Source organism: Neopsephotus bourkii, unplaced genomic scaffold (genome assembly GCF_033783945.1).
Source record: "Neopsephotus bourkii isolate Nb327-2 ecotype Australia unplaced genomic scaffold, CSIRO-AGI_Nbou_v1 NB_1749, whole genome shotgun sequence".
Lineage (NCBI taxonomy): Eukaryota > Metazoa > Chordata > Aves > Psittaciformes > Psittacidae > Neopsephotus > Neopsephotus bourkii.
This window is the reverse complement of record NW_026902223.1, coordinates 3,270,988-3,281,372: the sequence shown is the minus strand read 5'-3', so window position 1 is coordinate 3,281,372 and position 10,385 is coordinate 3,270,988. Positions and strand designations below refer to the sequence as shown.

The following is a 10,385-nucleotide window of genomic DNA, read 5'->3' as shown; positions in this document are numbered from 1 at the left end:
AGGTGTATCTGCAGAGCTCAAATAACTGAGCTCTGTTCAGTGACTCTGAGGGCTTTGACCCTGTTCAAGATCCATGTGGATAAAAATGCGATGCGACATAATGCAACTTGCTGCTTCATCAGCTTGCTAAAAACAAACACACACACAACGCAACCAACTCCAGCCAGTTTTGCATTAAAATGTATGCAAGTATGAGAAGGAGCACTGCTATGGTTTACCTGAGTTTAGAAGATCCGCTAGACAAACATGATTACAGCCCACCATTGCCATTAGTGAGTCAGATAGGAATATTACTAGCTTTCATATCTGGCTACCTTTGAAAACTCAGCCTAAATAGTCACAAGGTATTCCAGCATTAAGAGCTTGCTATTCCATTTGCTTGCAGGCAGCTGAATGCTGGGGGCTGACCTTTAAAGAAAACAACCCAACAGCATGGCAGTTCTTACAACAAAATTATCCCGTGTCTTGCTAATAGCCATCACTGATGCTCAGTGAGCCATGAGATAGGTATGCACAGCTCTAAGATAGGTGTATGCAATAAGTTCTATTTTAGATTTGATTATATTAAGGCAATGTCGCTTCGGCAAGATCCTATTTCAAGTCATAATTGCAACATGCCATGGTTCCCTTTTAATGCCTTGCAGCTACAGCAGATAAACTATGCCTCTGGGATGCAAATAAAACAATAACAATCCTAACATTATTGAAAGCTATATATTTGGACAGGAGAAAATAATCAGTCATCCATATTGTACACAAAATTGCATTATTTGAAATGTATAAATGGGAGAAAATTGATATGAAACCTCCAGTAAAGAATTGGCAGTAACTTAAAAATGGTTATTAACTAAATCTGAAAAAACACCCCTGGCAGCTAAACAAGGGTGGTAATTCCTCGCTGAACTGGGTACCTCTCCCACTCAAACAAGGGATGCTCATTGCTTCTCAGTATCTTTGAAATATTTGGCATTATGAAGCTAATGGGACTGGCTAAATGAGAAGCATTCAAAGGGCATAACTAAGTGGCACAATTCCAAAACAGCAATTAAAAGGCGGAATGCTTGAAAAAGAACAATAAAAAAGGTTAATTAGTATCAGGGCCTGGCAATCTGCACAGGAAATACTGTAATTCCATAACGCGCTCTCCTTTCATCTGTCTCTCTGTGTCGTGACCATGTTTATTATCTAGCATTTCTTCACATATACCATTTGCAAGCAGATTGAAGAAGAACTTACAGTGCTACTTGTATTTTAAGCAGGAGCCTGGATAAACCCATGGGAAACAAAGTAAAACAGATAGGGAAAAGAGAACCCAAACTTCATGCCTTTTGTCAAGTATATTCATCGGCAGGATGGCACGGAGGTGCTCAAGAGTTAAGAAAAGAAATTAGAAATCTTAAATTTCTCCCTGGGGCTGTATCTACCTGTTTTCTAAAGGAAGACTCTTGCATGGTCATCGAAAAGCTAATAAAGAATGTATAGAATAGAATAGAATAGTTAGGGTTGGAAAGGACCTTAAGATCATCAAGTTCCAAGTATCTTTTTAGCAGAAGGAAAGTTACAACATTTCAGCAAGGAGCGGACAAAAGAGAACAAGAGCAAAGATGTTAAGGCCACAGGATGCCACAGGAAGGAGCAGAAGGAGGGGCTGGACTATCTGCCAGGCTAAATCAAGAACTGCTTCAACACTTTTACTGCATCTGACCTGCAGCAGGCAACAGCTGGCAAAAATGCTCATGGATTTGAAGGGAAATCTAGCTAAAGTCTGTCTAGGCTGGGCTATCCATCCTGCAGGCAGCTTGCCCTGAGGCTTGCTATTTTGAGGTATCAGAGAGGCCACTTGTCATTAATATGATAATAAATTCCAATACAGAGAAAGCCACCATCTCAAATGTTGCTGTGGTCCCCAGGTCCTCTCTGTATCCCTCAAACCAGCCAAAACAACCGCTCTGAAAGAAAAAAATGTGAGCCAAAGCCCAGAAGAGAGTCACCTTCCACTGTAACATTTTGAAGGTAAAATGAACTGATGTACTTCAGGAGTGGAGGCAAATAACTAAAGGAAACAACTATCCAGGAACAGAAGAGAGAGGACAAAATATACTGTAATTTAACTGAGCAAAATGTGATGAAGTGAGAGGCTTTAGGTCAAGGCAGAAAACAGCGAGAAGCCCTGCACAGCACTGAAGACATCTTTTTATTCTGAAGTCATAAATGTGTATCAGCCTCTCAGACATATGGGCAGTTGTGTATTTATCCTGTTTATTTTACTACTCCTGTGCATCCTGCCTTGCCATCTGTTGGTAAGAATTTGGATGCTGAACCGTAAGTCTGTGACATAATAAATACCAGTAAACAGAAATCGAAAATGAAGATAAGCACAAAGTAATGTTTGGAAGCAGGATCAGTTTTTCAGTTTGGAAGTATGATTTATTTCCCGAGATGAGTCTTGGCTCAGAAAACAAGGACCGGCAGGAAAAGGTCCAATTGAAGGGACAGATCTACAATCCGGCCTCTTATATTGGCTTCATATTGGCATAATTCCACCGCCTTCCTAGAAAGCATTTAAATTTATGTAGGTGGAGAATCAGACCTAATCCTGTTCCTCAAGGAACACATGCTGAAACACAAAATATTGCATGTATAAAACATAAGTTGCGCGCAAAATGCTTCAAACCCAGTTAATGTTCCTGCACCTTCTCAAAGCTGGGCAGCCCTATTGCCGTGTCCCAGTTTCTCCGCATCTTCTTTTCCCTTTTATTACTAGTATGAGAGGAAAGTGGGTGGGAAGGAAGCACAGTTCTCCCTCTTAGTCAGGAGCAGAAAGAGGAAGTAACTGGCCCCAAAAAAGGCAAGAAACCTAGCTAAGCCCAGACCCACAAGCCCATCCATCCTCCTACTCCCTCTCCATTTCCAGTTTGGGGATATAGAAATTACTGCTCAGCTCTTTGACACACAAACCACACAGACACCAACTAAATATCTGGGTGTGGAGTGGTATCAATAACAGACTTCATATTATACTCAGTACCTAAGTGCTCACCTTCCCAAAAGAGTAAAAATTAGATGAAAGCACTGGCTTCCCTGCCTAATATTCTTTCTTTTCTTTGCCTGTAAAGATACACAGGGCCACAGAATGGAGATATTGGATATATTCCCCTTCTCCTCAGCTTTTTAAGGTGATTCATGTGTTTGCACCTGGCAAGACTGACCAAAGCTACAGGTCAACCACAGCACAATCTGGGCTGAAGTTAACACAGAGTGACCCAGGCAATGGGACAGGATTCACCAGGGAAATAACGACTGTGTGGAAATTTTACAGGAGCAAAAAATATACATATTTGCCTGTTTTATCAGTTCACACTGGTGAGGGTTAGTAGAGCTGCCAGAAAGCAGGGCAAGCCCTGATGAGGCACAACGGCCATGGGCTCCTGCCAGTATCTAAGAAGAGTAATAAAGCCCATGGCAGAAGGTCAGTTAAAGGTAATGGCTGTTGGAAGAAGCCCAAAGACTACATTACATTACATTGCAAAGGTTCCCCATGAACCCCAAAATGACTTACTATGGCTCTGACAGATATTACCACAAATGCCATCTGTCAACCGCCTACAATATGCAGTATAATTATATACAGAATAAAAACGTAACTATAGCACAACGCAGCCACAGGTATTCCATTTGTACAACCCAACGTCTCCTTGACCCTTCACAAAACATTTCTGGAACCTAGGTAGGATTATTCTCCACATTACATCTTGCACAGATGAAGAAACTTTACAGCTGGATTACAAATGTGCTCTCATTGGTTTGCAGCCTCCGGGGAGTATCGCTAATGCACAGAAAGTCTTTGGGTTCTAAGTTTTGCACTGGGATATCTGACATGCTGATAGCCACGGAGAAAAAACCAAAACCTTCGTGTAGCCTGATAGCTCCCTACTGGCTATATAGTAGATCGAGTTCAAGAAAGCAAATTAATTCATTAAAGCAACGTATATTCAGTCAATTAGCTTCAGATCCCTGTTTCACAGAGCACCTCAGGAAGAATGGATGTTTTGTTACATCAATACAGTCATCTGAGAACCTCTGTTACAAACGTTCAAAGAGGTGCATTTAGGAGATCTGTGCTTTTCTTTATTCAAGAACAGATAAAGCCTCGATCCATCTTCTGCTGACAGTTCCTCCAGCACAAAATTCCTCACTATTTTAAACTATGTTATCCTATGGGCAGTATTTCAAAGGGGTTAACTCTGCATCCCTAAAGATTGCTCCAAATTCAGAAACTCTCTGTAGCAAACAGAATGCTCTTTCAAAAACTCAACCTAAAAAGGCTGTCAAAAATCACTCCATCAATTGCTGGCAAAACTGCACTGCTTCAAACACTGCTTCAAAGGTGACGTTAGAGCTCTAAGAATTCCTTTTAAAAACAGTGAGCAAAGCACAGGCACTTTCTCAACAGCACGGGTTTTACCAAGGAAACGGAGAAGGTATGAGTAGGATGTATGGAAAGAAAGAATGAAAACATGGTCTGAATCTCAGAAAAGTCTCTCTCTAACATGTTTATATTTGTTTTGAAAGATTCGTGGATGCAAATTCACTCTTCAGGACCTATAATACACGTACAAAATACATATAGATTGTCCTAGAAATAGGCTACTGCATGCACAGGGTAAGTTTTTCATCGCTTGTACACCCACTTGTGCATTCTCCATTTGCAGCTACTTTCTCTCATAATGAAAGACTCACACGCTTAACAAAGACTGAGAAGACCAACCAACCAGCCATCTCTAAATATGCCTGTGGATACACCCTCCAGGTCAGGTCGTGTCTGATATTAAAGTGATACAACATTTATTCTTTGACAAATAAAACTTTGGCAATAACACCTGAATACAAAGTCTGCATTGTGCTTCGTTCATTACAAACAGCGGTGGTGCTAGGACTTCATAGCTTTGCTCTGAGAATACCAAAGAATATTCATTCTGTTTGGAAAAGCCATGAATTTGCAGTATTGATGGATAGCAGCATTTGGATTTGTATAAGCATTTTTATTTTGTTTTCCAGAGTATCCATGGAAGCAGCGCATGCGTGTGCTGCAGTTCCCACATTCGTGCGCATTCATCCAAGCTGGAAGTCTCGCAAATAATGGTGCAAATGTGCATTTGTGCAAGTTTTCAAGTCATAAATGATTTACTCTCTTCTTCCTCCCAGTTATAAAGGTTCCAACCACCCAGTCAGGAAGGACATGAGAATTAAATAACCAATTGCACCACTTGAAAAGTAAATGGCAAACAGGGAATACTAAAAGCAGGAGACACAATGGCTTCAAAGAGATTCATATGCTGAAGTGTTTAATAAAACACTCTTTGAATACATTTAAATTTAAATTACAAGTACATTACTTGATTTTGTATCTTGATGTTGCGAGCAGAGCTCCCTGTTGTGAGCTGTCCTATTAACTTCAGCATGATTGTCCACCAAGATAAGCAGTTTCAGCAGATAAAGTGGTGTTTTTTAAATCTTTTCATTTCTTCTAGGCAAATATTTAACAGCACATCCTCCTTGTAAGACTGTGCAAGGCTTTCATAGTTGTGCTGAGCATTTACTACAGGAATAGGGGTTGCTGGAAAATTATGGTGGCTTAACCTCTCTTTCTTGGGTTAGCTTGACCACGAAAAGATTATTCATTAAATACACAGCACCATAGCACAAGTGTGTACACAGGTCAGAACAGCAGCCATTGAAATGGGTCTGATTTGCTTCTATTATTAACTTGTGGATTGGGATGGAAATTTCAGGTGTGATCAGCTGCATTGCTGCATGGGACTTCATCCGAAACTTCTTACTCCAGCGACAGCTTAACTGTAGCTGTCAAAACTGCAGTTATCACAGATGCTGTGTCCCCAGAAAACCAGAAACCAGCTTTGCCAGGGAGCCCCTGGGCCATTTTACTGCAGAGGCTCAGGCGAATCGCATCCACTTCTGCTATGCTCACATTCACACCAAGAATTATTTTAAACAGTTTCCTACTTAAGGCAATTACCTTGGATCAAAATCTTAAAACTCCATGCAGAAATACTGCTATTATTTAAAATTCACTCAATGAGCCTCCTACCTCCACCTCTGACAAACACACTAAAAGAACAAAATTGGGATTATATAGGCAAGAGCTTGACTGATATATCATTAATGCTACTTCTTGAGTGACTAAGCTCCATAGTAGTATCGCCTACTAGTACTGAATATGATTTCATCCCCAAGACAACTGCAGCTCCAAACAAAGATAATAGGCTGGATCGCTAAACTATTTCTCTCCAGTTATCATTATGATGTTCATTTGTGGTAAAATGCTGTCTCAAAGAAGAAAACCAGGAAAACATCAAGGAACATGTAATAATTTGATTAGAAGATTATTCTTTTCCATTCTGTTTCAACAATTTGGTTTGAAATCTTGAAACTGGGAATAGAGGTCATTGTTCAAAACCGGGCTTAGAGGTTGTTTTATGGATATAGTTGAGACGCATTTCAATGGAAAATTTCAATTGACCTGAATTTACTTGGTGAAATGCTTTATTCATGTCAAAAGCAACTTGGGAGGCCATTTAAGGTATTTTCAGCTTTGTACATTGGTGTCTTTGATTTGTCTTTCGAGATGAGTCAGCTGGTGCTTAAGACCATTAAAATAAATTAAGTTGTTTTTTATAATTATTAGTTCAAAACACAGAAAGAGTTCTAAAAATAGGTTTGAGGCCAGACTTTTTCATCACATGCAAAAATCTATACCTGAAATCATCTTCTTGCCGTGCATCTCCTCAGAGTTGCAGCTGTGATGTTGATTTTATTAGAGACTCATCCACTCCGAATGAGTGATGCTCTGAAGCAGTCAAGGGGGTGTTGCTTTAAACCAGCTTCTAGTTTTATTATTTTATGGAACAAAAGAACCTTTCCACGTGGAAATCAAAGTCCCACGATATGGCTTAAAACATGAATAATGTAATGCATCTATAGATTTTATCTTACAAAGGCAGAACATACCGAAAATGTAGGAGAGAATATCTGTGAACAGATGACAGCTTTCTCAAAATTGTCCATTCTTAGCACATATTTGACAACTTTGAAATTTGTAAGTTTGCAATTGCATTATGAGCATTTGAATTTTGAGCAGAACAGCTCAGCTGCTGGTGGATAGATGGGGCCCATGAAATGCTTTTTTCTCCCCTGAGTTGATGAGGATTCAAGGTTCACTTGCACACAAGTGCTGCATGCAGTTTTCCAGCAAACACCCTTGGAAATAAAACATGCCCAGGAAGGCAGAGGCACTGCCCCAGGGATGCAATGGGATCACAGACCAGCCGGCATTACCGGGCACTGGTTGCAATGCTGCCCCTTTCCCTGACATCTTTCTTTTGAGTAAAGTTTTGACTTAAGCTAAAATCAAGGCAAAAATTCCAGCAGTTTCAGTCAAAGCTGCACTTCATTTCAATGAATGAGATTCCTGGAAGACCATACAGAGATCCTGACTTCAGGAAACTCGGGGATTTCTCCTGGAGATGATGGGCCCAGCCTAGCAGAGCAACTCCCGTAAGATGCAAAAAAACTTACTTTCTATGGAAAAGGAAGACTGAAGGCACTAGAACAAGCTCAGTGAAGATGACAAGATTTGGTTCAAGCAGAAGATGCTCAGCATCTCTCAAGAAAACTCAGGAGCTCTCAGATGCAAGCCCTTATTTTCCAAGTATCATGATAGCCCACACCGAGAGTTAGATTTCCTTTAGGAGTCATAAAGCCAAGCATTATTATTACCCATAAATCTTTACATTTCAGTAATCCTTTTTCTCTTTATTGTCTAAAAATATTTTCTTGTCCCACAGCTATTCTACGTATGCATCCTATCACTAGGTAGCAAAGCTGGTAATTTAGAAGGAAAATTACATTACACTGTAGCCTTTAATTGTTAGGGAAAGGAGAAGATGAGAATAGACGTGAGGATGAGGTGCTCCTACGACACCACAGCCTTTCCTGGGGAGAAAAGCCACCTCTGAACACAGCTGCTAGACTGAACTATAGCTGGGCTCATCTGGGCTGAGCCGTCAGAATAAACCGCAAAACCAGGCTTATAAAGTTCATGTGTGCTAAGTTGAGCTGATGGAATTGGGCGCAATGCAGCCACTATGCCAAGCACATTACTGTGGGAAGAAAGACTCCGGCATACCCTCTACCCCCACGAGCCCCAGAGCAGCAAAAGTCAACAGCTTTCCTCCACGCTCTCCCTTTCACACAGCATCACTGGTGCTCTGGAAGACGTTCACACAGAGGAAACAGACACAGTAGATGAGGGGGTTCAGAGCCCCATGGCACTGGTCCCACTGCCAGCACCAGCCCTCAGCGTGTGTCCCTTTCCTTGGGACATGCCGATTTCCCACGGTCAGAGCTCCGTGCACACGGCTAACAGATGTGTTTTCCCATCTGGACTTCCCGATCTGCTACGCCGAACCCTCGGAACACCCATGTGTTTCTTTGTCCCGGCAGTTACCCACCGCGCCTTCGCTACAACTCCATTTTCAGAGGTAATGCCACATGTTTGGCTTCTGCGGGGAGTGGGGTGCCCTGCTACCCATCTCAGCCACTAAAACACATACCCTTCCCTTTGTTAATCTTATTCAGCCTGACCCTTGGCTCTGTACTAAGTAACCGCGAGTCCAAACCAAAGCACTTGAACAGTAGCAACATCATCTTCAACCAGGCTCTCGGTATGTGTATCGGAGGGTACACAGGGACGAACTTGGATTTCCACTGTCCCGCCCGAGAGCTGTGGCCAAGCCCCAGAGCCGCTGAGGCCAAAACCCTAGGGGGTCCCTGGCCCCGAAGCCTGTAGGGCTCCGATGCACCCCAAAGCCCCGAACCCGCCAGAACCCCTCAAAGCGCTGCAGCCCCGTCGGGGGCCACGAAGCGAGGTCGCTCCCTTGGGCAGTGCTCCCCCGGGCAGAGCTCCGCATCCCGCCGCCCGGTTCCCATGGCAATCTCGGAGATGCCGGTTGCCACGGTAACGCCATCCTCCTCCTCGGCCGTGTCCGAGGCAGCGGCGCGGCTCCGGCTCTGCCCGGCGGCTCCGGGCGCGCAGCCGGTCCCCCCGGGAAGTTGCTCTCCCGTTAACCCTCGGTACCTTCGAGGCAGCAGATCCTCCAGAGCCCCGAGTGCGTGAGATCTCCCCTCGCCCGCCGCGGCGGTCCCTGCGCCTCGTCCGTCGTGATGTTGGTGCCGTTGCAGATGTGAGCGCTGGAGTAGAGCCAGTAATCGGTGCCGATGGCGATGGCCATGAGGCTGAAGGCGGCGAAGGCTCCCACCGTGGTCAGCAGCATCTGGACGCCACGGTCACACCACACCATGGTGCTTCATAGTCCCCGCACGGGCGCGGGGGGCCGCACGACACCGCCCGGCAGCCGCCGCCGCCGCCCGCGGGAGGCAGCCGAGTCACGGGGCGGGGGGCGGAGGCGGCGGCGGGGGCAGAGCGGGGCGGGGGGGAACCGCTCTCCGCCGCCGCGGGGCCGGGCTCCACCGCCAGCCGCGCCCCGCCCCGCCCCGGGAGGGTGGGAGCGAGGGAGGGGCCGCCCGGCCGTGGAGCACCGGGAGCTGCGCTCGACCCCGCGGTGCTAGGAGAGCCCCGACCCGCGGCCCCGAGCATCGCTTTGCTGCGCGGGCGCGGAGCGCTCTGTCGGCGGCCGGACCGCGGTGCCCCGTCTGAAGGGGGAAGTTGGAAGGGGGCAAAGGGGCGAGCGGTGCCGGCTCCGCACCCCGCGCACGGCAGGACGTGCCTGGAGCCGCTGCCCAGCTGAGGGTGCAAATCTGATGTCTGTCGGGTCCGCACATCTGCCCCTGCCCTGGGAATCACCGCAGGGATGGTGCCAAAACCGGGGCGCAAAGTGCCGCAGTCCCAAGAAGGGTGCCCGGGTTGTGGGGAGCCACAGGCAGAGCAAACGGGGTGGGTGTGTTAGCCATCATCTCCTGCAGCCCCACGCAGCGCAAGGAGGTGGTAGGCAACTATTTGGGCTGCTGGTTTCCTCCTGTTTGGAAAGGGATGGAGAGAATTCGGCAATTTTCTGTTGGAAAACCGAAGGGAGAAATATCTACACCATTTTTTATCATGTTACTCTGCTTCCCACCCCTGACTCTCATCACTGCGAGTTGACAAGTCTGTCCTGCCTCCACCTCATCCAAGTGACAAGCCAGATGAATGGGAAGCCTTCCTGATCAGCTAATGCATTTGTGTGGAGGGAGCGTGGCAGCACACCAGCTTTATGTATATGAATTAGGGAGTGGGAGGACAAGAGCTACAAACCTCGAGAAATACAGCGCTCTTCCCGAGCAGTGCGTGGATGGCTGCAGGTGCTTGT

The 10,385-nt window shown here is 45.4% G+C and overlaps 1 protein-coding gene across 1 annotated transcript in view; it reads right to left on the bottom strand.

The window, feature by feature from the left end:
• Positions 1-9,537, bottom strand: part of CACNG4 (calcium voltage-gated channel auxiliary subunit gamma 4) — a 40,383-nt gene extending 30,846 nt beyond the window's left edge. Inside the window, exon 1 of the mRNA XM_061376921.1 lies at positions 9,158-9,537. Coding sequence (XP_061232905.1) covers positions 9,158-9,380 — 223 coding nt within the window. The 5' untranslated portion in view covers positions 9,381-9,537. The remainder of the gene's footprint in view (positions 1-9,157) is intronic.
• Positions 9,538-10,385: the final 848 nt, after the last annotated feature.